Source organism: Pelophylax lessonae (genome assembly GCF_965119305.1).
Source record: "Pelophylax lessonae genome assembly, chromosome: 3".
NCBI classification, from domain to species: domain Eukaryota; kingdom Metazoa; phylum Chordata; class Amphibia; order Anura; family Ranidae; genus Pelophylax; species Pelophylax lessonae.
Window position 1 is genome coordinate 490,385,475 of NC_138770.1, and position 26,765 is coordinate 490,412,239.

At 47.6% G+C, this 26,765-nt stretch overlaps 1 protein-coding gene across 6 annotated transcripts in view; it reads left to right on the forward strand.

The window, feature by feature from the left end:
• The window catches only part of MAP4K3 (mitogen-activated protein kinase kinase kinase kinase 3), an 883,599-nt gene that overhangs the window by 338,958 nt on the left and 517,876 nt on the right, over positions 1-26,765 (forward strand). For all 6 annotated transcript variants that reach the window (XM_082251934.1, XM_082251933.1, XM_082251935.1 and 3 more), the window contains exon 8: positions 13,176-13,248. In XM_082251934.1, coding sequence (XP_082108060.1) covers positions 13,176-13,248 — 73 coding nt within the window. The remainder of the gene's footprint in view (positions 1-13,175; positions 13,249-26,765) is intronic.

The following is a 26,765-nucleotide window of genomic DNA, read 5'->3' on the forward strand; positions in this document are numbered from 1 at the left end:
AAACACAAAACAAACTAAATTAACATAAACTGAGTCTACTTTTATTTGATTATATCAAATCATATGAGCTAAACTTGTATCAAAAGTATTATGACATAAGCACAGCACAGTAGACTTTTAAAGTCACCCAACAGTTTCCTCTATCAGGCATGCCAATGTGTCCAAATTCAATCAATCATGTGTGTAGTAATAACAAAATCTGCACAAATTTGAATAATGTGAGACAATAACTGAATATAGTAAACAATAGTCAAATTATAGCCCTAACAAAGAGCCGTGTAACAACTGATCGGCATGATTTGTGTCTACACCACATCTATCACACAGAGTTAAAGTGATTGTAAACTGTCACCTTGTAAAACAACCCATTCAGTTTAAAATAGAAATTGAAGGCAAAAGTTTTTTGTATACAGTAGATATTAAAAAAAAATATATATTTTTTTTCCTTTTTAATAAATGATTACATTCCCTCTTTTCTCAACTGCATAAAAGCTGGGGAAGGAGAAGCAGCAGTACACTGAGCTTGCCAATGAATGGCTGTGCAGTGGGGGCGTGTCAGGACAAGTCTGGTCATCGGAGGAGAATACATAGCTAGAGAACTGACCACAGTGTGCTCCTCTTCTAAGCAAGGGGGCTAGCAGGAAAACCAGGGATTTTACATAAATGAAGCAATACAAAGAGACATGGGCGTCCGCAGAACTTTTTTCAGGGGGGGGGGGCATAATTTTAAGGTCACCCATGCTCCGCCCCTTTTCAACAATGTCATGAAGGGGAGGGGCTTATTCATTATACTTATTTTGAGTATATTCCCTTAAAGCATGTTATACAGCACAGTGCTTTGCTGTGTAATTTGGCCCCTTCTATCACCTAAAATAACATGGCTGCTGAGCCCTGACACCGTGGTCAGTTTACGTGCCTCCATCATCTGCAGCCCTCCTGTCCTACTCTGTCCTCTCTCCCCCCCTCCCTCCCTGCCTGTCTGCTCCTGTGTCAGTGCCCACCCCCCCTCCTCTCCTGCTGCTGTAGTTTCATTTAAAGTTTCATATCCTGTCTACAGTCTGTTTAATAGTCCTGTGTGCCCCTGTGTCTGTTTTTTATAAAAATAAGCCACGAGTGGCACTCTTTACAAGTATAGAGTGCCACTAGCCGCTCACGTGACCTGCCACCTCTCTCCTCCTCTCCTCTTCCCCTCCTCCTCCCCTCCCAACTGACATCAGTGAGGAATCCTTGGCCCCACCCGCTGCAGGCAGCTGTCAGCCGGAGAGAGGAGAGAGCCGACGGGTCACGTGAGCGGCGCTAGGCCCTCTGAAAACTGGTAAAGAACAGCTTATTTTTTTAAAACACAGACACACAGGCACACATGATTATTAAACAGAACAGACAGGATGGTATAAAGTGGCTTAACAACCACTTAAATGGGGAAGTTGAGATTCCAAGGGGGGGGGGGCATTTGCCCCCCCTTGCCCCTACCTGTGGATGCCCATGCAAAGAGAACAGGACACTTTTTCATACAAGTACATGGTACAGCAGGCACATATCAGGGATATGAATGCTTTAATATATAATTGTTTTTCTCCCAGTATAAGGTTAGGGCTATAGCTGACTTGTGAGCATATCCAGGTGTGTAAAAACTAGGCTCGATTTTGAAACACTTTGGTAATAACAGACCATACAATATCTCACAAAAGTGAGTACACCCCTCGCATTTTTGTAAATATTTTATTATATCTTTTCACGTGACAACAGTTATTGAAGTTATTGAATTTTGGTGTCATAAGGAGGCAATATGGACACCATAATTTAAAACTGTGCCTCGTCCTGATCGATAGAAAAATTTATAGAACAGCAGGATGGACTTTAGTGGCACAACATAATTTACAACTCCAAAACATTATAAAAATAATACATTTTAATAATTTCATTGAAATCAGACATATACAACAATAAGATCAAGTGAAATAATGTATTGACAAGAGGCAAAGCCTATACCATAAGAAACAGCCCTTCACAGTTTAACCCAACCGTCAATGCAGACAGATACAACCCAAAGCAGTTAATCCAGGGTACTAGGACACCTGAGAGAAATAGAGGGGAACAGTGAAGAAATGACACTTTGCTACAATGTAAAGTAGTGAGTGTACAGCTTATAACAGTATAAACATCGCACAACCAACATTGTCTAACCTGCTGGAAACAAAAGAGAGTACACCCCTAAGTTAAAATGTCCAAATTTGGGCCCAAGGTGTCAATATTTTTTGTGGCCACCATTATTTCTCTATCGACCATCGACAGATGCAGCCTCTTTTCAATGAGCTGAGTGGGTTTATGCTGCTCCCATTAGGAGTAGTTTAGGCTGGAAAATTTGAACACACACGCCCAGGGGGCTGTCCCTCCAGGCATAAACCCCCACTGCACAACCCAGCACATCAGTTTGTTTATTGCCTAGAGAAGGAGTTTCCTGCTGGGACTCCGGTCTCAGTTTTATATTCTTTTCAGAATATTTTCTTTTATTTCTTGCTAGCTAGTGTTCAGGGAAGAATTTCCTGGTGATCTACAAGCAATGATGCCGGCTGGAGCTTCATACTGGATAATCTAAAAAAGGTGCTGACTGATCTACCTTTGTAGGAGACCACTTGTTCTATGGAAGAGATCATAAAAGGTCTTGTGGGAGGTAAGAGTACTCTGCTTCCACAGGTCGCCAAGAGCATTGTCGTAAATGTGATCCTTTATTTTCGGCCCACTAACGGCCCTTTTGTCCTGCGATGTCGCAGGACAAGGGATCAAAATCTGCCGATTCCAAGAGACCCTGGTTTGGTGAGCCAAAAGCGGGTTCTGCTGGTCCCGCAGACATGTCCACTTCTGCCTAAACGGGTGCCCCTACCTGTACCTGGAGTGGGGGAATGTCTTCGTTTTTTTTCCAGACCCGTGGACCTTTCATTCAAGACAAATGGGTCCACGAGTTGATTCGGTCCGGTTACAAGATCGAGTTTCGGTCCTGGTCTCTGGCAAAGTTCTTTCCTTCCAACTTGCGCCTGTCCCCGGATCCAGGGCCTTTTTGGGGCGGTACAGGATCTACTCTCCCAAGGAATAATTGCCCTTCTTCCAGAATCTGAATGTTTTCAAGGAAACGTTTTTTTTTCAAACCGGTTTACCGTTCCCAGGAAGGAAGGCAAGATCCATCCAATCTTGGACCTCAAGGATATGAGCAGCTTTGTGTGGGTTCAGAAATTTCAGATGGAGTCCATTCGCATGGTAGTGGCATCCCTTCATCAAGGGGATTTTCTGGCCTCTATCGATATCAAGGTCGCTTACCTCCATAACCCAATATATGTCAGGCACCAGCATTTTCTTTGCTTTTCTGTGGGCGAGGAACACTATCAATTTGTGGCGTTACCCTTTGGTCTTGCCTCAGCTCCTCAGGTTCACAAAGGTGTTGGCCTTGCTCAGGCAGATGGGAATCAAGGTACCTGGATGATCTCCTTCTGCAAGCAGAGTCTCTGTCTGTCTTACAAGACAATTTGGACATCACTGTGCTAACTCAGCAAGAGTTTGGCTTGAAACTGAATTTTCAGAAATCAGCCCTGACTCTGTCCAACAGACTGGATTACCTGGGCCTGACTCTGGATTCAGCCTCAGCCCGAGTGTTTCTTCCGGAGACGAAACTCCAGAAGTTTCAGGATGCGATTCGGCTCCTGTTATCCAACCGTCGGTTATCTCTCAGGACTTGATGGTCTTCACCTTCGAGGCAGTTCCGTTTGCCCAGTTCCATACCATGCCTTTGTAAAAGGAGATTCTTGCCAAATGGGACAAGAATCCACAATCTTTGGACAATCTGATCCTTTTGAGCCAGGGTACGAAGGGATCCTTGATATGGTGTCTTTGGCATATGTCAATCATCAAGGGGGCACCAAAAGTGCCCTAGTGGCCAGAGAAGTGGCCAACATTCTAAGGTGGGCAGAACATTTTGTTCTAGCCCTCTCTGCTGTGCACATTCCAAGGGTGGACTACCTCAGCCGTCAGGAGCTGGATCCGGGCGAATGGTCCCTTCTAGAGATTGACCGATTATCAGCAACACCGATATATCGGGGGCCAATATGCACTTTCCCCTATATATCTGTATCGGCCATTGGATTTACCGATATTGGCGATATTTCGTGAGGCCGCCTCCCACTGTTTCCTTAGTGTCTTTAACCCACCGCGGCCACACTGGAGTCTGCATGCGGCACAGTCGGTCGGTCGGGAGTCGGGACAGAGTTCTTCTACATCTAGTTAAAAGCTAGAAAATCTACTTCTAGGAAGATTTATCGAACAACAAAGGGACTTCCAGCGTTAACTGTGATATCTCTCTCACTCAGGAATGAATAAAGTCAAATTACAGTGTGGTGCTGCTGCTAATTAATGCTGATTCGGCATAAGCCAGTGCATGGGGGGAGGGGCAGTAGCGCTATCCCACGGTACATAGTCTACAATGTAACTCAGGCAGGCTTGATGGAAAACCTTGAAAGTTTATTTATAAAAAATATATAGTGATGATTAAAACAATAGAATGTGTTTTAAACCAGATCTGTGGCGTTGCTGGGGGTCACAGGGTGACGGATCTGCTGATTGAGCCGGAACTGTGTAGATGATCACAACAGGGAACCAGGCAGGAGGGAGAAGGATCTTATGTGCTAAAAGCAGACCGGACCAGCCGGTAGGGTGGCGTGGTATCCTCCCACCCGATAGTGTGGCTGCTCGCACCGGAGCAGTTTAGACGTGCCGCGGAGCCGCCACCCGGAGGTATCCACAGCGGAGGCCGCTACCCGGAAGTATCCACAGCGGAGGCCGCTACCCGGAAGTGACGTCAGCAAGCGTCGGGACCCGGCCTGGAAAGCATCAGGTTTGCCGTGACGACATGTTTCGCACTGCTGTGCTTTGTCAAAGTCACGAGGGGAACATCAACCTGAACCATTAAATGTGGAGGAGGGGGCGGGCACCCAGTGTCTCGATATCATCATTAACCCCTCAACACTCTTATGAAAATGATAAAAAGGAACATAGATAAAAGCAATTGCTACTGCATAAACAGTTGGTAATGATAGTGGACATATGCATTCAGTACTGGTACAAACATAAAACTGCAAATATGAGAAGAAATAATGAAAAACACAAAAAAAAATGCAAATAAAAATAACTGGATGTAAGGATAATAATAAAAAAATATGTATATATACATAAAAAAATAAATAAAAATATTTATAAAAAAATGCACAGACTATTGTGTGTACCTCCAACTCCTCCTCCCCCCAGGGGCCAAGGACCCAAATTTAAATATCCAAAAGCTCTCCCTCTTACATAAGAGGGAGAATTTCTCATTGTCAGTCAAGGTGCCTTTAGGGATGGATTCTATAGCCATTACCTCAAGCGCCTTAAAGTGGAGTTCCGGCCTATTTTGCAACTTTAGTGATTCCTGGAGTGCTCGCTAGGCTGATCAACATTTGGGCATTTTCAATTTTTTTCGTGGGTCGCTTACCTTATTTTCAGGGCATTTTTTATTGTACTTCCTCCTTCTCCCCCCTCTGTGGCTGCGGCCACCAACATCTCTGCCTTTGCATTGCATCCTGGCAGCTGTTTGTCATTACTCCCAGGAGGCTGCATTCAGGAAGAACTCCCAGAACACCCCCTGGAATCAGGAAGAAGGACAGAACAGATTACACTGCGGCTTCTGATGCCCACATCCAAGATGGCCGCTCCCAGACAGTGTTTTTAAAAGTAAGATTTTGACTAAAATCCAATACCGTACACCTTGTAAGTATGATTATACCGGTTCTGTAAAGGGCTATGGATTAGTATTATAGGGGTAGTTTTAGTTAAAAAAGGTATTTGAGGCCGGAACTCCGCTTTAGGATCTTTTTTGTGGACTTGTAGGAAGTGGCGGGGGACACTATGTTTATCGCACCCTTTGTGGATTAACCTCCGGTCTTCACCTATCCGGGTTCGCATGGTTCTTATAGTTCATCCTACACTTCAATACATAGTCAGTGGAGCACGTAATGAACTGCTTGATCTAGTATTCCCTGGAACACTATTCCAGGAACGTAAAATAGTTATGTGATAAACAAAATTCTGTGCAGTCAAATTGGCCTAATCGGAATTGATGTTACCACAGCTAGTTAAAAAATGCTGAATGGCCCTGAAAGACCCATGTTGTGCGGAATCGAGGTGTACAATGAGGATACATCCAGAGAGGCCCACATGTAGGTATCCTCCCACTTGTAGTGGTTCAGGGTATCAATCACTTGACTGGAATCCCTAATGTTGGGTGGCAGATAGCTGACAATCGGCTGAAGGAAATGGTCTATATATATACTGACAGACCCTTGGTAAACCCATCCGTGCCCACTACTATCGGTCTGCCAGGCGGGTTTGTCAAAGATTTATGGACCTTGGGCAGGTGATAGAAATACGGAGTACTAACAACAGGGGGAATGCAAGAATGCGCTCTTTTTTGTCAAAAAGACCCTCTCCACATGCTTTGTTGACCAAGGTCTGGAGTTCAAGTTGAAACGCAGGGAGGGGATCAGATCTAAGCAACATATATCAGGGTCTGACAGCAGACGATGACTCTCCTGTTTATAATCGAGTTTATTCATGACCACCAGGCTGCCTCCCTTATCTGCCTGCTTGATAATGATGTTTTTATTAGCTGTAAAGTTTTTAAGTGCTTGTTTCTCTAGGTTGGTTAGATTTGGAGATCTTCTATTGTGCGAATCATCACACAGCTGGGCTAGGTCTCTATACACAGCCTGGTAATAAGTCTCTATATAGGGACCCTTGGACCGAACGGGAAAGAAAGTGGATGCAGGCTTGAGATTGGTGTGAACAACCTCTGGATCCAAACTGAACTTGAAAGAACCCTCTACATTCCCTTCTACCCATAGTTCCTGTAGGACGGACAAAATTTCATTATCGTGTTCAATGGTAGTCTCTGTGACTACCGGAATTTCTGATGGTATATCCTTACCTTTGCCATATTCAGAGTAATGTCTCTTTAATGTCAAGGTACGGATGAATTTATTCAGATCCTTTAAACAGACCAAACTTGTTCGGTGCTGCTGAAGGGGAGAAACAAAGTCCTTTTTTCAGCAACGCCAGTTCAGCACCTGTAAGAGAATACGATGAAAGATTGTACATTTTCATCTTATTTTCTGTCCCTTCACCTCTGTTTTTTCTTTCTTGCTTCCTCTTTTCTCGTTTACCTCCTCGTCTACCTCGTCCAACTTTCTTTTACAACTCCCCTTGGAGGTTGGACTAAAAAATTACCTTCAGCTCTTAATGAATTTGACGTGTCCCCAATATGAATGCCTTCCAGCATGAAATTATCAAGATCACGTGCTAAGGGGCTGTATTTGTTGGATAAGGGTAGGGAAAAGTTAGTATTAAGGTCATCCATTACCCTCGGAAAACTAGCCTCCGAGGGAGTGCTGACCGGTTCCATATTGGGTAAACCCGGTAGATTAGCTGTCGGTATGATCTCATCCTCCACAGTAATGACAGGGTCTGTATTCTGTGTTGTGGGGGGATGGCTCGGTTGGTTCATGATTGTCAGGAACAACAGTAACTGACTGTTGGTCTGTTACCTTGTCTACTGGAGTCATATTGGTCTGTCGACTATTGGGGACCTTGGTGGATTTGTGGTTCACCTTTCTCTTGGTATTATGATTACTTTTAGTTGGCTTTACTGAAAGGACACCTTGGGATTTTTTGGGCCTCCCAGTAGTCTGTTGTGTAGGTCGCTTCCATTCGAACACTTGGCCTTCCTGGTAGTCGGAGATGTCCCGCTCCAATTTCCCAACCTTTTTATCAACCAGAGAGTCCTCATTATTTTTGACATTCACATTGAGTACCTTTCTCCATTTGTCATAAAGACAAGATGTGCTAAATTTACTTAACTTCTCTTTCTCTAGCACCTTTTGCTGTGCAAGCACAAGCTTCGTTTTCCTCTAGCGCTGCTGCCCCTCCCCCCATGCTAGGAAGATTTATCATCGAGTTTGGAGGGCGTACATTACTTGGTGTGGGGCTCGGGGGGGTATCCCCCCATTCCTTTTCGGTATCCCATCTGCTGGAGTTTCTACTACGAGGTGTAGATCAGCGTTTGGCCCTGGGCACCATCAAGGGTCAGGTTTCATAGTTACATAGTTACATAGTTAAATAGTAGGTGAGGTTGAATAAAGACAATAGTCCATCCAGTTCAACCTGTGTAGGTGTGTGTGGCTGTAATCATCTCACATACCCCTGAACGTTCTGATCCTTGAGATGCAAGTCTAAGAGTCTTTTGAAAGCCACCATACTACCCGCAGAAACCACCTCTTGTGGTAGAGAATTCCACAATCTTGTAGCCCTAACAGTAAAGAACCCCCCACGTTGCCTGAGGTTAAAACGCTTCTCCTCTAATCGCATTGTATGCCCTCGAGTCCTCATGCAATCCCTTCGAATGAACAGCCTTTTTTCTAAGCTGGGATCCCCATTAAGATATTTGTAAATTGCTATCATGTCCCCCCTCAGACGTCTCTTCTCCAGGGAGAATAAATCGAGCGATTGTAGACGCTCTTCATAGTCAAGGTCCTCCAATCCCCTAATTAGTTTAGTTGCCCTTCTCTGGACTCTCTCCAGCTCCAACACATCCCTCCTGAGGACTGGCGACCAGAACTGGACAGAATACTCCAGATGCGGTCGGACCAGAGTTTTATAAAGTGGAAGGATTATAGTCTTATCTCTGGAATACATCCCTTTCTTTATGCATGCTAATATTCTGCTGGCTTTGGCAGCTGCCGCTTGACATTGCATGCTGTTGCCTAATCTATCATCAACCAAGACTCCCAGATCCTTCTCCATTTTTGATTCCCCCAAGGGTTCCCCTCCTAACGTGTATTGTGCTTTTATGTTTTTAGTCCCCAAGTGCAAAACCTTACACTTCTCCACGTTAAACCTCATTTGCCATGTCGTTGCCCACTCTGTAATTTTGTCCAGGTCATTCTGTAGGATATCTGCTTCATGCTGTGCAGTTATTGCTCTGGCCAATTTTGTGTCATCTGCAAAAACTGATATCGAACTACTGATCCCGACCTCAATGTTGTTTATGAATAAATTGAACAAGGTTGGTCCCAGGACTGAGCCCTGGGGCACCCCGCTTACTACCTCAGACCAGTCTGAGTATGCGCTGTTTATTACCACTCTTTGGACACGCCCTTTAAGCCAATTCCGTATCCAAAAGCAAACCCTGCTGTCGATACCTGCAGACCTTATTTTATAAATTAAGCGCTTGTGGGGAACTGTATCAAACGCCTTAGCGAAATCCAAGTACACCACATCCACTGGTCTCCCCCTATCTAGCTCACAGCTCACCTCCTCGTAGAATGTTAATAGATTGGTTTGACAAGAACGCCCATTTGTAAACCCGTGCTGATTACTGCTGATGATGTTGTTGTCTTTAGCAAACTCTACGATATAGTCCCTTATCATCCTCTCCAGAAGTTTACATACTATTGATGTCAAACTGACAGGCCTATAATTTCCCGGGATATGCCTCTGGCCCTTTTTGAATATTGGAATCACGTTAGCTTTCTTCCAATCCATCTTTGCAATCTTTTTCCAATGGCCGTTGGCCTCCAGTACCTTAGTTCACAATTTCATTCAGGGGGTAAGCCACCTGGCTCCTCCGGTTAGGTTTTTGTTGCCTCCATGGGGCCTCAATCTGGTACTGTTGGTTCTTCAAAAACTGCCTTTTGAAAATATTCATGAACTTCCTCTGCCTACCCTCTGCCTACACTGTCACAGAAGGTGACCTTCTTGGTGGCTATCACTTCAGTACGCAGGGTGTCAGAGCTGGCTGCATTGTCCTGTTGGCCACCCTACCTGATGGTTCACAGGGACAAAGTGGTGCTTCTTCCCTTTCAATCCTTCCTGCCTAAGGTCGTCTCAAGTTTCCATTTAAATGAAGACATTGTGTTGCCTTCCTTGTGCCCTAAACCGAAACATCCTAAAGAAATTGCTTTACATTCCCTGGATGTGGTACAGGCAATCAGAGTTTACCTGGCGGCGACTGAGTCATTCCGAAAGTGGGATTCCCTATTTGTACTTCCGGATGGATCTCACAAGGGGCAGCCCGTATCTGCGGCAACAATTTCCAGATGGATCAGGCAGACAGTGGTGCAGGCCTATTCTTTTAAGGGTCAGGTTCCTCCTTTCCCTGTTAAGGTGCATTCTATGAGGGTGCTTAGTGCTTTTTGGGCCTTCCGTTAACAGGCGTCAGTGGTACAAGGCGGCCACCTGGTCATCTGTTTACACATTCACAAAGTTTTACAAAGTGGATGTACTAGCATCTGCGGATGCTGCATTCAGCCGCAACGTTTTGCTGGCTGCTGTTGTAGAGGCTTCGGCTTCTTGAGGGTGAGCTCCAGTTTTTCCTGGTTGAGCTCCTGGTTTACCTGGTTGGCTATGTTTAGCCCCTTTGGAAAATATGTTTATTGCTGTGTTTTTCCCAACCCTCATGTTGACACTGCTTTGGGATGTCCCAAGGGTCAAAGAAGATATGGTGCTGTGTCCATCAATTAACGAAAGAGAAAACTGGATTATTGTCTTACTGTAAAATCCTTTTCTCTGATGTTCATTGACAGACACAGGACCCACCCCTCTGTTGAGTTGGGTAATGTATTCTTCTGACACTACTTGTTACAAATCTGAAGTCCTATAGCAGGAAGTTGGAGTATACCCCCTGGGACTGCCCTATAGGCATAGTCAAACTTTTTCCCGCCTAGTGTCCTACTCCTGTAGGGGGCAGCATATACCCAAGGGTCAAGAAGATATGGAGTTGTCAGTCAATGAACATCAGAGAAAAGGATTTTAAGGTAAGACAAAAATCCAGTTTTTGTTCACTGGGAAAAGGAAAAAAAAGATTCTTTGTCAATTTTTCACATATATTTAACTTCAATTTGTGTAATCATTCTGATCAATTTAATCTTTATCATCACTGTTCATTCTTTACTGATTCACGTTGCACTGCTTGCATCAGCGTTATTGATCTTTGATCTTTACTTCCTGCAAGTTTTTTTGTATCTGGACTTAGTTTATGAATTTTTCTAAATATTGGTTTTTTATATGGATTTTGTTTTATGTATTTTTGTTTGCGTAATACTACACACTTTATAATAACATTTATGTGTTTATGAAAGGTAAACCTTGTTTTAATTAATAGAACAGCATACCACCCCACATCTTGAGCACTTGATTTGGTGGTAGCAGCAGTTCACCACACACCTCTCAATTTTTTAGTTTAATCACTAGTTAGCTTGTCATAGCAGCGCACTTGTGCTTCTGATTATTACATTAATCTAATTAGTTGTGAAATGTTCTAGCACTTCCTTGTTAGTACCACTTTGTCAGCTTTTTTTGTTCCCCTGTCCCAACTCTTTTGAAACTTGTTTCTGCCATCAAAGTTAAAATTACTTAATTTATTTCTTAAAATGATACATTTACTTAGTGCAAACATTTCTATTTTCCATTGTTTTCCATTTTTTTTTGTAAATAAAATATGGGTTTATGAGATTTTATTGCAAATTGCATATACATATTGCAATCTGTTTTTATGTAGATTTTACATGGCATCCCAACTTTTATTGGGTATATATTATTTCCACGTGTAGTTTTTTATTGATACATATTCATAGCTACCAACTGTCCCTCATTTAAAGGGACTGTCCTTCTTTTAAACTACATTCCCCTCTGTCCCTCGTACAGTGTCTGTTGTGTACATCTCTATAAAAAATGTACTATTTTGCTACCAAAAATGTTATGCTTCACTAAACGTTTTTATCCAACTTTATAATGTTCAAAAAGAATATAAAGGAGAAATAGAAGTAAAAAAAAAAAAAGCCATTGTGTGGTTTAGCCAATCATTTTTTTTTTAATATTCGATATTTGTGGTCAATGTAACCGACTCAGGCATGTGTCCCTTGCTTACATACTGTATGGTAAAAGGTGTCCCTTTATTATTTCAGAAAGTTGCAAGGTATGCATATAAATGTTGGTACTCCAACATATCTAAAAGCGGAGCTCCACCCAAAAGAGAAAGCTTTGCTTTATGCTTACTCCCCTCCTCCGCTGCCACATTTGGCCCCTTTCGGTTGTTTTTGATAGGTACCTGCTCCCACTTCCGGGGGAGACTTTGCCACGGCGAAGTCACTCGGAAGTTTGGCCCCCTTCCTCCTTCCCCCACCGCCGGGCCATTCACCAAGTGCAGCGCATTTTGCGCATGCTCAGTATGGAACCAGCCGTAAAGCCGCAAGGCTTCACTGCCGGTTTCCGTTACCAGGAATGGTGGCAGCAGCACCCAAGAGCCAATTGAAAAATCATCTGGGGGGGTCCTGACATCGTGGAATTCCTGGACAGGTAAGTTTTCTAACATTAAAAGTTAGACTTTTAATTTTTTGTTGGGGGCTGGAGCTCCACTTAAATTACATATACAGTCTCTGCTTGCTGGTTGTGCATTGCTGATTTTTTTTTTTTCCTGATTGAAAATAGTAATCGCATAATGGAGCTCAGATTTGATTATTTTTTTTTCCGTTAGTCATTTAGTACCTAGGGGGATAATCATTTGGGTTCAACATTGGCAACTTGATAGTTAAAACCAATGCTTCCAAATTTGTTTCTGCTTATGATTTTTATTTTTCATGCTTGAACTGCTAAGTGCCCTCTAGTACTTTGACACACATACCCTTGCATAGTAAAATGTAGAATCTATTATGAAAAACTTCTCTACTAGTGGGTTCAAAGCTTTCACTTGTCCATGGAGATGCTGACATTGGAGCATATCATGTGAGGAGAGGCAGATATAACTATCCACCCCCCACTACTTTGATCTCTCTCTATGTATGGCTAGCCTTAAGCTGCTTTAAATCCTAAATAAATGCATACAATAATGCATGCTTGATCTAGACTCATTTAAATGCATTTTACAAGCACTGTGAAATACCTCATTGGGATGACTGGAGTGGAAAATGTCAGATGACTAAAAATGCATTGATGACATAAATTTTTTCTCAGCAATAGTTACTATTAATTCTAACTGTGTACAAACCAATTGCCTTTGTATACACTTTTAAAAGAACGTTTAAAGATCAAATATATTTTATTTACAGCTGATTTTGGAGTATCTGCTCAGATTACAGCCACCATAGCAAAACGGAAATCTTTTATTGGAACTCCATACTGGTAAGGCTTTTCTTTTCCAAAAGTTATGTTTAATGCTCTTTCTTATCCAAAAAAATGTGTTATGGGTTGGTTGATTTAAAAGCGAAATTCACTTTTTCGAAAAAAATAATAAATTCACATAATCTTGCTGCGAAAACTTGTAGGACTTGTAGTTCATTCATTTACTGATCTCTGTGATTATATGATGTGGCTGTGTGGGTGGATTGCAAAGTGGTTTTAAAAGTGACAGCGGCTGTGGGCAAGAGGCACGTCATAGTGGGGGGGGGGGTGTCAAGGCTCAGGTTTAGGAGGGGTGCTGACAGGTTCAGAACAGACCCAACCACTGAGCAGAGCCCTGTGGGCACAGCTGTGCATGCATAGTAATAGTGAGGCCTGGGAAGGGGGGTTGGGGCGAGCGAATCTTGCCAGAGCTAGATTGTTTCCTTTTAGGATTATCAAGGATATCTAGATCAAAACATACTGCAGAATGTCAGAAAGGTATAGTAAAGCTTCCTTATATATTGGCTCCAGTTCCTGGTTTTAATAACACTATCCAAAGTATGTAGCACATTTTGCGGTTATTCAGAGGATTTTGGAGTTTTTCACTTTATTATGGTAAACCTTGTCAACTTTTCTGTAACATTGCTTGATGCAAGCATTTTAAAACTGGCAGCTTTTTCTTACTATGTAAGTAACTGCATAACTCTAGTCTAGATGTTGCTTTTCAACCAAAAACACACAAAGTACATTGCTGTTTTTCTGCATCCATCATCCACAGAGACACAGGGACAGGTCAGTACCTGGGCTATACTTGCTCATTTATCCGTACAAAACCCCATAGAGTCTGATGACCCATCCATGGTTACCCCTCTAGGAATCCCCTCACTTTGCAATGGTGGATCACAGGTGCAAGGGACTTTGCTGGGGGAAAACGGCCGAATAACGTGCGCTTCAGACTGTCTACGGGAAACTCAAATCACTGCTCAGGATGAGCTGTTCCTTTGTTCTGGAACAATCAGACCTCCATTTTATTCTCTAGGGTCTCAGTTAAAAAATATATATAATTTTTGGGCGCTCTTAAGTAATCTTCTAGCAAAAAATACTGATTTCTCTTACGTCCTCCGACAGTCGCCGCCCCCTTCCAAGTCCTCACCAATGGGTATTGACCTTTGCTCCGTAGGAGTAGCTAGGCAACAAGAATTGTTAATACAAAAGCTTTTAGCATAGACACACCCCTAGGGGCTGTCCCCTCAGTCAATACCTCCCTGCACCAGCATTCCCAACTCAGTTTGATCTTGCCTAGCTTAGGAGTAGCTGGCTTTCCTGTGCTGGGGCCCAGTCTCAGCCTTCTACCCTTTATTTGATTTTATTTCAAGTATTTTTCTCTTTTCTTTACTAGCTGTTATTTTGTCAGCTTTAGTTTAGGGATCTTCAAATGAAGAATCGTCATGCGGAGCTGGGTCTCGGACTGGCCGCCCTGGATCCCAGGGCTGAGAGCCAGATGGATCCCCAGCCTGCCATCGAGCGTTCAGCTTAGGTTTGCCCTGGCACATTGAACGACCCATCCCTGTTCGCTGCAGGGATGCTGCCTGTGAGGTGGCTACCTCACTGGACGCCATGCTGCGGTCTCTGACTGCGGTCCACAAGCGTCCTGGCTGCGGCACTCCCTGTCTGCCTTGATAGCGGTTTGTCGCTGGAGACGGCTCCCCACGCCATCTGGTACGGTAAGCACCTTCTGTGTGGGGACCTTCTGTGTGGGTGTAAGTCTGTGGCTGTGTAGTACCCCCCATGTCTGTGTAACTGCAGGCTCCCTGTCAGATCCCTGTGTGGCTGCACTGCCTGTGGGCTGCGAGGGGGGGCCATCCTGCTCTGCTGTGAATTATGCTCTGGGTGCAGTTTGAGTGCAGACATGTTTGTGCGGCGGTCGCTGCGGCGATCCGCCATTTTCTTTGCTTGAATGCTGTGACCGGCCCTGTCCCTGTGCAGCGCCGTGTTTTGGCGCCATTCGCCGCCATTTTGGCGGGCCGTGCTCGTCCGAGCGCATGTCGGCGCCATTTTTTTGTAGCCTAATCCCTCAGCCGAGCGGCCATTTTGCCGGAGCCTTCATAGGCTATATCAGTCAGCCAGCTATTGCATCACTTCCTTTTTCTCTGGGAACAGCGATCGGTGGCAGCAGCCTGTTGTGCTCTCTCCAGGTTTTTACCTTCTTGTCCTGTCATTCCTTGCTCGGTGTTATCTATCCCTGCGGGGTCGGTGCATATAGTAGTGTACGGTGGGCTGCGCTCGCCGTGGTATTAAAGGGCCAGTACCTTTTTTACTTTTCAGTGCTGGGGCATGGATTCTCAGGATAGCAAGTTTCCCCCCGCCCTGGTGGGGGACCAGGGGGCTGCTGCACCCCCCGAGGGGGGCGATCTGAACGCTGTGGTGGCTTCTTTAGTGTCTCAGGTGCAGATGCTGATGGCTGAACGATCCGCAAAAAGGGCCAGGGTTTCCATTTCCTCTGATTCGGAGGGCGATGTGGCTGCTGTGGCTGGCGTACCCTTCTCGGGGTCCCGCTCATCTTTGGACCTTCTGGGGTCCGAGGGGGAGGCAGAGGTGGAGGGGGTTGATGTTTCTCCCCCTGGCTCGCCTGAAGAGCTTGCACTCATGAATGAGTTGATTGCTTCCATAAAAGATACCTTACACCTGGAGGATGAGCCTACTCCTCCTGCTAGGGTGTCCTCTTTTGGGACGCAGAGGACTCGAAAATCAGCGCAGGTTTTTCCCTGTCCTGCTGAATTTCACCATACGGTTAATGAACAGTGGCGCAATTTGAAGAAGCCCTTTACTGTGCCAAATAAGTTTAAACTACTTTATCCGTTTGCGCCCTCCACCGACGAGCGTTGGTGTGTGGCGCCTCAGGTGATCACGCGGTGGCCATTTTGAACAAGGCTACGGCGGTGCCTTCTGAGGATACCCCGGTTTTCCGGGACCCTACGGACAGGAGAATGGAGTCTCTTGCCCGTCATGCCTATATGGTTGCTGGTTCTATGCTGAAGCCTATTTTTGCTTCCATTATGGCGGTACAGGCTGTTGCAGATTGGACAAAGATGCTTAGACGCACCTTGGTGGCTGATTCAGCTTCGCCTACCACGTTGGCTATGGTGGACCAGATCCATCAGGGTGTCATGTACTTGTGTGATGCGGACTTGAATTTAGCTCCCTTGGCTGCGCGCCTGTCCATCGTGGCGATACTGAACCGTCGTCTGATTTGGCTGAAGAATTGGTCGGTCGACCAATCTTCTCGCAAGACACTGGCGGATTTTCCCTACGTGGGATCTCGCCTTTTTGGCGAGGCTTTGGATACTCTGATAAAAGGGGTTACGGGGGGCAAGAGTACTCTCCTGCCCCAATCTCACAAGCATAAGTCCTTCCGTGGAAAACGGAATTCCTCGTCTAGGCCCTCTCAGGGGTCCTTTCGTGCCTTTCGGTCACAGTCCAAGGGCAAGCCCTTCAAAGGCCAAGGCTCCCAGAAGAAGCCGTGGGCGGGGAAGCAGAAGTCCGGCCAGTCCGGTTCAACTTCCCATACCACTTCCGCCTGAAGGCGCGCCTTCACCCGTTTCTGGGGTGGGGGGACGTCTGCGCGGTTTCCTACAACCTTGGCTGACCCGTATTCGGGACAGATGGGTTCAGGAAATCGTTCGATCTGGTTACAAGATCGAATTTCTCTCTCGGCCGGCGGGCAGATTTTTTCCCTCAAATCTTCAGCTGTCTCCAGAGCGCTTGCAGGATCTGCACCTGGCGGTGCGGGCCCAGGGGGTGGTGGTTCCGGTGCCTCATCGGGACAGATTTCGGGGGTTTTACTCCAATCTGTTCACTGTGCCCAGAAAGGAGGGCAAAGTGCGTCCGATTCTGGACCTGAAAGCTCTGAACCGCTTTGTGCGGGTACGCAAGTTCCGCATGGAATCTCTGCGATCAGTGGTGGCTGCCCTGAGTCCGGGGGAATTCATGGCCTCCATCGATCTGAAGGATGCGTACCTACACATCCCCATTTTCGAGGGTCACCAGAGGTACCTTCGATTCGCCATTGCGGAGGATCACTACCAATTCATGGCGTTACCTTTCGGTCTCGCTTCGGCTCCGCGGGTTTTTACCAAGGTGCTGGCGCCAGTTCTGGCCCTGTTGAGAGCACAGGGCATTGCTGTCTTGGGGTATCTGGACGATATCCTGATACGGTCAAACGCCAGTCCGAGCCTGGTGACCGACCTGTCCACCACGATGCGGACTCTGCAGGAGTTCGGTTGGACCATAAACATTCCGAAGTCGACTCTGTGTCCTTCGGGTTCGTCTTCCCTACCTGGGAATGATTCTGGACTCTGTCCAAGCGAAGGTTTTCCTACCGGAAGACAAGCTTCGGACTCTTCAGGACGAGGTCAGGTCCCTCAGGGACAACCGACAATCGTCTCTCCGGACATGCATGAGATGTCTAGGTTTGATGGTCTCGGCCTTCGAGGCGATCCCCTTTGCCCAGTTTCACACGTGGAGTCTCCAAGCGGAGATTCTTGCCGAGTGGGACGGGCGGCCGCAATCCCTGGATCTACGGATCTCGATGAGCCACAGCACCAGAAGGGATCTTCTATGGTGGTTCCAGTCCCCGGCGGTGTCGGGGGGCAAGTCTTTTCGTCCATTATCGTGGACGGTGCTCACCACGGATGCCAGTCTGTCGGGCTGGGGTGGTGTTCTGGGCGTTCTGTCCGCCCAGGCAACTTGGTCGGGGGAGGAGTCCTTCCTTCCGATCAACATTCTGGAATTGAGGGCGATAAAGCTTTGCCTTCTGAAATGGACGGACCGACTTCGGGGCCGTCCAGTTCGGGTTCAGACGGACAATGCCACCGCGGTGGCCTACATCAACCACCAAGGGGGCACCAGGAGTGCCCGAGCGGCTCGGGGAGTAGCCGACATTCTGTCTTGGGCCAAGACGCACGTCCCGGCGATAACGGCAGTTCACATTCCGGGGGTGGAGAACTGGCAGGCGGATTATCTGAGTCGCCAGACCCTGGACCAGGGAGAATGGTCCCTTCACCCGGATGTCTTCCAGATGTTGTGCGCGAAGTGGGGTTCCCCAGATGTGGACCTGTTCGCGTCTCGTCTGAACAACAAAGTGAAAGAGTTCGTGGCAAGGACGCGCGATCCTCAGGCAGACGCCTCAGACGCGTTAGTGGCGCCCTGGCATCAGTATCGTCTGATGTATGCCTTTCCACCGATTCAACTACTGTCCAGGCTCCTTCGCAGGTTAGCCTCGGAACCGCACACGGTGATTCTGTTGGCAATGGACTGGCCTCGCCGGTCTTGGTACGCAGACCTCGTAAATCTGGCAGTCGACGCTCCGTGGCGTCTGCCGCTTCGAGAAGACCTTCTGTCTCAAGGGCCGATATTCCATCCTGCTTTACAGTCGCTGGCTTTAACGGCCTTGCTGTTGAAAGCCAGGTCCTGAAGGATAGGGGTCTCTCCCCTGAGGTCATTCCCACTTTGATCAAGGCTAGAAAAGCCTCTTCGGGGAAAATTTACTACCGTACTTGGAAAGCGTATTTTGCTTGGTGTGAGTCCAGGGGGTATTCCCCTCGCTCGTACTCGGTGTCGAGAGTGTTGGCTTTCCTTCAAACGGGAGTGAACCAGCGTTTGGCGTTGGCCACGATTAAGGGTCAGATTTCTGCGCTGGCCGTTCTTTTTCAATGCCCTGTGGCGTCTAATTCATTGGTTAGCACCTTTGTTCAGGGGGTGCGACATTTGGCCCCTCCTAGGAGGGAGCCTTTGCCTCCATGGGACTTGAACTTGGTTCTGTCCGTGTTACAACAGGCTCCCTTTGAAAAGATCAGGGAGATCTCATTGTCTCTGTTGTCCAAAAAGGTTGCCTTTTTGGTGGCGATCACTTCGGCTCGCAGGGTGTCGGAGCTGGCAGCTTTGTCCTGCAGCTCTCCCTATCTGGTGATTCACAAGGATAAGGTGGTCTTGCGACCTAACCCATCTTTTCTTCCGAAAAGGATCTCGGAGTTTCACCTTAATGAAGACATTGTCTTGCCTTCGCTCTGCGCGAAGCCTGAGCATCCGAAGGAGGTTGCCTTACATTCCTTGGATGTTGTCCGGGCGATCAGGGTTTACCTGTCGTCCACTAAATCTTTTCGCAAGTCGGATTCCCTCTTTGTCCTTCCTGAGGGACCTCGGAAGGGCATGGCGGCGTCGGCTGCGACCATCGCCAAATGGATCAGACAGATCATTGAGCAAGCCTATGCCTTGAAGGGGAAGGTTCCTCCCTTCCCTGTGAAAGCGCACTCTACCAGATCTTTGAGTACGTCTTGGGCTTACCATCATCAGGCTTCTGTGGCCCAGGTGTGTAAGGCGGCGACTTGGTCGTCCGTTCACACCTTCTCAAAATTCTATAAGGTGGATGTTCAGGCATCGGCTGATGCCTCCTTTGGCCGTAAAGTTCTCAGTGCGGCAGTTTCTTAGGGACCCTTGTTTTTGTGGGCCCTTGGTTATTGGGGTGTTTTACCCCTGGGTTTCTTGTTTTCCTGGGTTGTTGCTCCTGTTGAGCATGTTTTCCTGTTGCCCGGTTGGTTCTCTTACTGTGGTAAGGTTCCTTTCTCTGTTGTGGGTACTGCGTTGCCTTTCTACGGTTGCGTCTCCCACCCCTCATGTCTACACTGCTTTGGGACGTCCCATTGGTGAGGACTTGGAAGGGGGCGGCGACTGTCGGAGGACGTAAGAGAAAACTGAATTTTTGTAAAATCTTACCGTAAAATTCCTTTCTTTGAGTCCTCCGACAGTCGCTGCCCCCCGCCCCTCTTTTGGGGTTTTTGTGTACTCTTACTGCTATGCTACCAAACTGAGTTGGGAATGCTGGTGCAGGGAGGTATTGACTGAGGGGACAGCCCCTAGGGGTGTGTCTATGCTAAAAGCTTTTGTATTAACAATTCTTGTTGCCTAGCTACTCCTACCGAGCAAAGGTCAATACCCATTGGTGAGGACTTGGAAGGGGGCGGCGACTGTCGGAGGACTCAGAGAAAGGAATTTTACGGTAAGATTTTACAAAAATTCCGTTTTTTACCTTGTAAGCAACAAATCTCAGAAATAGGCCTGGTCTTGAAGCAGTTAAGAGAATAGGAATTAAGATGAAACTGTACATTCCTTATTTGGAGTATAGTGCATGACACACACCCTTCCCCTATGTGTTTGGGTCACTCCTTATTGCTTGCTGAAAAACTGACGTATCGCAGAGTGAGCAGGGTTATATCGGTGCAAGCTAGCAACAGCATTACAAGTTTTTTGCCAGTGTCCAATCACCTGATGGTACACTGAATATAATCCACCATATACTTTATCCAATTAGATTGAAAGTACAGCGGCATTATCTTATGTTGTACACCCAGTGACAATATACCAAAACAAGCAAAAAAATGTATTTCTCTGTCGCTCATTGACAGACGCAGGATTCATATCTTGATATCCGTAGGGTATTGCTGCCCCCTACAGGAGTAGGACACTCGGCAGAACAAAAAGTTCTGGCTACACCTATGGGCAGTCCCAAGGGGTATACCCTCTCTCTCCCTGCTATAGGATGTCAGTTTTTGTTCTGCCTAGTCAGGAGTAAGGACCTAAATTCCTTGCTGGGATCTCTGGTCCTGGCAAGCTTTTTTAGATAATTCTTTTTTTAGCTAACTTTTTTCTCCGGATTGTTCCTGTGAGATCTACAAGCAATTATGCCGGATCTGGGCGATGGGCTCGATGTTGCGATCCAGTGGTCACCCCAGCCGGCCTACGAGCGCGTGCAGGCCCTAGCTCCGGGCTGGGTCGGCCGCGACATAGTCCCACTGGATGGGGACTGGCTCACAGGTTAAACGTCCTGCCTGGTCGCATACGACCGGTCTGCGACCGAGTCGCAGCGCTCCTTTTGGCCGACATCCCCCCACTGCGGCGGCGAGGGGTTTTGTCAGGAGTGGCGCCCGCACTGTTCCAGTATGGTGAGTAAATATTGCTCCTTTTTCCTCATGTCAGGCTCTGGGGTGGCCGCGGGCCGCTCCCTGGGACGGTCGGACCCCCATTTCTCTGGGTTCCCCTCTGTTCCTCTGTGCACCCCCCACCTGTGGTGCCCCTCTTCGCCCCTCCCTCCCCCCCCCTTGGGGGGGCTTTCTGTCGCAATGTGTGGGGTGTCTGGCTGCTCATGTGCTCATGCAGGCCGCTAAGGGGGCGGGGGGTCCCGATGGTGCGGGCGTCCAGTTTGCGGGGGGGGGGATGGTTCCCTCCTGGCTCTGCAGGGCCTACCTGCCAGTTGATAGTCAGTTTGGAGGGGGCCCCCCTTTCCTGCTGCAGCCGCGCGGGGCCGCCATTTTCTTGTAGCCTCCTCTTGTTGTACAGAGCGGCGGCCATCTTGGTACACCCAGATCATTTTTTTCCTCAGAGCTGGGCTTCAGTGGGAGTTCCTGGAGGCGTGTGAGGGGGCGGAGCCCCTCCCTGGACCCGGGAACATCGCTCTAAAGGCCTTTCTTTTGATGAAGACAGCGCTGCTGAGCAGACATCTGGGAATTCTGGTGCATTTTCCTGTGGGTGATGAGCCTTTGGGGGTCTCTCTTTCTTTCTCTGTGGGGGTCCCTAGGCACGCTGCCTGGCCACTAGGGGGGCGCTGTAGCGCTTGGAGACATTTATATTTAAATTTTTTTTTTTCAGTTTTGTCAAAGTTTGCTGACGGGTTCCTCCATGGACCCTGCTGCACATGTGTCCCCACCTGATCCCCTTGAGGTTGCCGCAGGGCCCTCCGGTTCCCAGCTCACTATTGATGCACTCTCGGCAGTCCTGGAGTCCTTTGTGTCCCTGGTGGAGGTGGTCTTTCAGGTGCGGGGGGCTAAAAAAGCGACCTCCGCCTACCCCTGTCTCGTCTGATGCCTCAGATTCTGAATCTGAGCCAGTCGCTGCTGACGCAGGTCTCCCCTCTGGGGCTCCTGTCTACCCTCTGATAGCGAGGATGACCTTTCTGCCTCCGCTGTCGCGCAAGACAAGGCGCTGTTGGACGCGCTGATTGTGTCTGTCCGGGGGACCCTGAAGCTGGAGGATGCAGCTGCGACTGATACGCAGGTTGCCTTTGGCACTCACAAGCCCTCCAGGGTGACAAAGGTTTTTCCTTTTCCCGCATGCTTTGACAATATCATTAAGAAAGATTGGGATCTTCCGAAACGCCCCCCTGGGATGCCTAAGCGGATTGCTAGGCGCTACCCGTTTAAAGAGTCCCTCCTTAAGAAATGGACGGTGCCGCCTTCGGTGGATCCGCCAGTCTCCAGGCCTAAATAAGGCTACTGTGATCCCGGTGGAGTATTCCCCGTCCTTTAGGGATCCGGTTGATCGTAGGGTGGAGTCTGTGTCCCGCACTATGTTCTCCATGATGGGGGCAGCTTTCAGACCAGTGTTTACCATTGCTCTGGTTTCGCAAACATTGACGGAATGGGCCAAGTTGTTACGCTGTGACCTGGAGGGAAGAAACCTCCCCCCTGCCATGGCGGAGTTGCTGGACCAGATGGTGCAGGGGCTGCAGTTTGTTTGTGACGCCACGCTGGATACTGCTCCACTGCTGGGACGTTTGTCGTGTTCGGCGGTGGTCCTTCGGCGCATGCTATGGTTGAAGTGCTGGTCGGCGGATCAGGCTTCTAAAAAAGCCTTGACTGATCTCCCTTTTCAGGGGGATCGCCTGTTTGGTGCTACCTTGGATGATGATATCAAAGGTCTCACTGGGGGCAAGAGCACCTTTCTCCCACAGGCTGCCAAGGGTAAGGAACCTCGTCGCAAACGGGGACCCTCCTTTTCAGCCCACAAGAAGTTTTTTCGTTCCTCCGGGGCGGGCGACAAGGCGAAGCCCTTCAAGGCCCCCTTGGGTGGTTCCTAGCGACCCTGGTCTGGTAGGCAGAAATCCGGTTCCTCCAGACCTGAGGACAAGTCCGCCTCGGGCTGAAGGTGCGCCCCCACCCATGTCAGGGGTGGGGGGATGTCTTTGCCGGTTCCCGGATCCGTGGCTCTCCAGGCTTCAAGAAAAACGAGTTCACAAGGTCATATGGTCGGGATACAAGATCGAGTTTCACCGGTAAGGTTCTTCCCTTCCAATATGCGACTGTCCCCGGATCGACTAAGGGCTCTGTTGGGGGCAGTACAGGACTTGGTACAACAGGGAGTAATAGTTCCGGTTCCCCGTGGGGAACGTTTTTGGGGCTTTTACTCAAATCTGTTCACGGTGCCCAGGAAGGAGGGCAAGGTGCGTCCAATTCTGGACTTAAAGGCGCTTAATTGTTTTGTCCGGGTGCAAAAATTCAAGATGGAGTCAATTCGCACGGTGGTGGCTTCCCTGCATCAGGAGGACTTTCTGGCCTCCATAGACATCAAGGATGCCTGTCTTCACATTCCCATTTACGCAGGACACCAATGTTTTCTGCGCTTTGTGGTGGGAGAGGACCATTATCAGTTTGTGGCGTTACCCTTTGGTCTCGCCTCTGCTCCCCAGGTCTTCACAAAGGTTTTGGCTCCGGTTCTGGCGCTGTTGCGGCAACGGGGCATATCGGTCCTGGGCTACCTGGAAGACCTCCTCCTCCGTGCGGAGTCGCCGCAGGCTCTGTTGTCAAATTTGGAGATCACCATGACCTCTTTGGAAGAGTTTGGGTGGCTTGTGAACCTGCAGAAGTCATCCCTGGTTCCCTCCAGGAGACTGGACTATCTGGGCCTGACTCTGGATGCGTCCTTGGCCAAGGTGTTTTTCTCCCTGCGGAAAAACTCCAGAAAATACAATCAGCGACTCAGCTGTGGCTGTCCGCTGGGTCTTGGCCTTCCTTCAACAGGGGGCTGAGCAGAAGCTGGCCTTGAGCACTATCAAGGGTCAGGTTTCGGCCTTGGCGATTTTCTTCCAGAGGCCACTGGCCACTCATTCCTTGATGCGGAATTTCATCCAGGGGGTCCGGCACCTGGCTGCTCCGGTGCGCTCGCCCTTACCGCCCTGGGACCTTAATTTAGTGCTGTCGGTTCTCCAGAAACCTCCTTTCGAAAATATTAGGGAGATTCCCCTGCTTACTTTATCCCAGAAGGGGGCCTTTTTGGTGGCTATTACTTCTGCGCGCAGGGTGTTGGAACTGGCTGCGTTGTCCTGTCGTTCCCCCTATCTGGTGGTTCATAGGGATAAAGTGGTTCTTCGTCCGGATCCGTCCTTCCTTCCTAAGGTGGTTTCCGGTTTTCACTTGAATGAGGATATTGTGTTACCTTCCCTGTGTCCTAAGCCCAGTCATCCTTGGGAATTTGCACTGCACACCTTGGATGTGGTTCGGGCAATCAGAGTGTACTTGGCTACTACTGACTCCTTTCGTAAGTCAGATTCGCTTTTTGTGATCACCGATGGTCCTAGAAAAGGGTTACCTGCTTCTGCCACGACTATCTCCAGGTGGATCAGGCAGACGGTGGTGCAGGCTTATTCCATTAGGGGTCAGGTTCCTCCGTTCCCTGTTAAGGCGCACTCTACTCGGGCACTTAGTGCTTCCTGGGCTTTCCGCCATCAGGCGTCGGTGCTTCAGGTTTGCAAGGCGGCTACCTGGTCGTCTGTTCATAGTTTACAAAGTTTTATAAGGTTGATGTGCTGGCATTGGCGGATGCCTCTTTTGGCTGCAAGGTTTTGCTGGTTGCTGTTTGAGGGGACCCTTGGTCTATCTCGGGGGTTCTGTTTTTTCAGGTGGGTCTCATCTTCTTGTTTCGATGAGTCCTCTGTTCTTTCTGGTTGGCTCTGTTTTTTGCCTCATGGAATTTTTTTCTTCTGCTATCTCACCCCTCATTTATGGCACTGCTTTGGGACGTCTCTACGGATATCAAGATATGAATCCTGCGTCTGTCAATGAGCGACAGAGAAACTGGATTTTTGACTTACTGTAAAATCCTTTTCTCTTAAGCTCATTGACAGACACAGTAACCGCCCCTCTATGTTTGAGTTGGGTTGGTATGATTTCTCTGACACTGCTTTGTTACAAAACTGACATCCTATAGCAAGGAGAGAGAGGGTATACCCCTTGGGACTGGCCATAGGTGTAGCAAGAACTTTTTTTTCTGCCTAGTGTCCTACTCCTGTAGGGGGCAGCAATACCCTACAGACATCAAGATATGAATCCTGCGTCTGTCAATGCGCTTAAGATAAAAGGATTTACGGTAAGTAAAAAATCCAGTTATACCAAATATAGGAATATACAGTATCTCACAAAAGTGCGTACACCCTTCACATTTTTGTAAATATTTTATTATATCTTTTCATGCAGTGACAACACTGCAGAAATTAGAATTTGCTACAATGTAAAGTAGTGAGTGGTACAGCTTGTATAACACTGTAAATTTGCTGTCCCCTCAAAATAACTCAACACGCAGCCATTAATGTCTAAACCGCTGGCAACAAAAGTGAGCACACCCTTAAGTGAAAATGTCCAAATTGGGCCCAATTAGCCATGTTCCCTTTCCAGTGTCATTTGACTCGTTAGTGTTACAAGGTCTCAGGTGTGAATGGGGACCAGGTGTGTTACATAGTTAGTGAGGTCGAAAAAAAGACATCCGTCCATCCAGTTCAACCTATGATGTGCGTGTGTGTTTGCTGTTAACCGTACATTGTATACCCCTGTATGTTGTGGTCTTTAAGGTGCCCATCTAATAGTTTTTTGAAACTATCGATGCTCCCTGCTGATACGACTGCTTGTGAAAGAGAATTCCACATCCTTACTGCTCTGACAGTGAAGAACCCCCTTACGTATTTTAAGGTTAAACCGCCTTTCCTCTAGTTTTAGTGAGTGGCCACGTGTCTTATTGTATTCCCTTTCTCTAAATAGTTTGTTCCTTATGCTAGGGTCACCAGTACAGTATTTGTACATTGATATCATATCCCCCCTCAATCGTCTCTTCTCCAGAGAGAATAAGTTCAGTGCTTGTAGTCTTTCCTCCTAGCTGATGTCCTCCATTCCCCTAATTATTTTTGTTGCCCTCCTCTGGACTTTCTCCAGTTCCAGCACATCCTTCCTGAGTACTGGTGCCCAGAACCCGGACAGCATACTCCAGATGTGGCCGGACCAGAGTCTTGTAGAGAGGGAGAATAATCTCTTTATTTCTGGAGTGAATCCCCTTTTTTATGCATCCCAGTATTCTGTTGGCTTTGCTTGCAGCGGCTTGGCATTGCATGCCACTGCCAAGCCTGTTGTCTACCAGTACCCCCAGGTCCTTTTCCATCCTAGACTCACCCAGAGGTTCCCCCCTAGTGAGTAGCTTGCTTTCTGGTTTCTGGCACCCAAGTGCATTACTTTACATTTTTCAACATTAAACCTCATCTGCCATGTAGTTGCCCACCCCATTATTTTGTTCAGGACCGCTTGTAAGGTTTCCACATCCTGCATAGAATTGGCATGGTTAGTTTAGTATCATCCCCAAATACTGAGATTGTACTAGATATCCCCTCCTCTAGATCATTTATGAATAAATTAAACAGGATTTGTCCCAGGACAGAACCCTGGGGGACC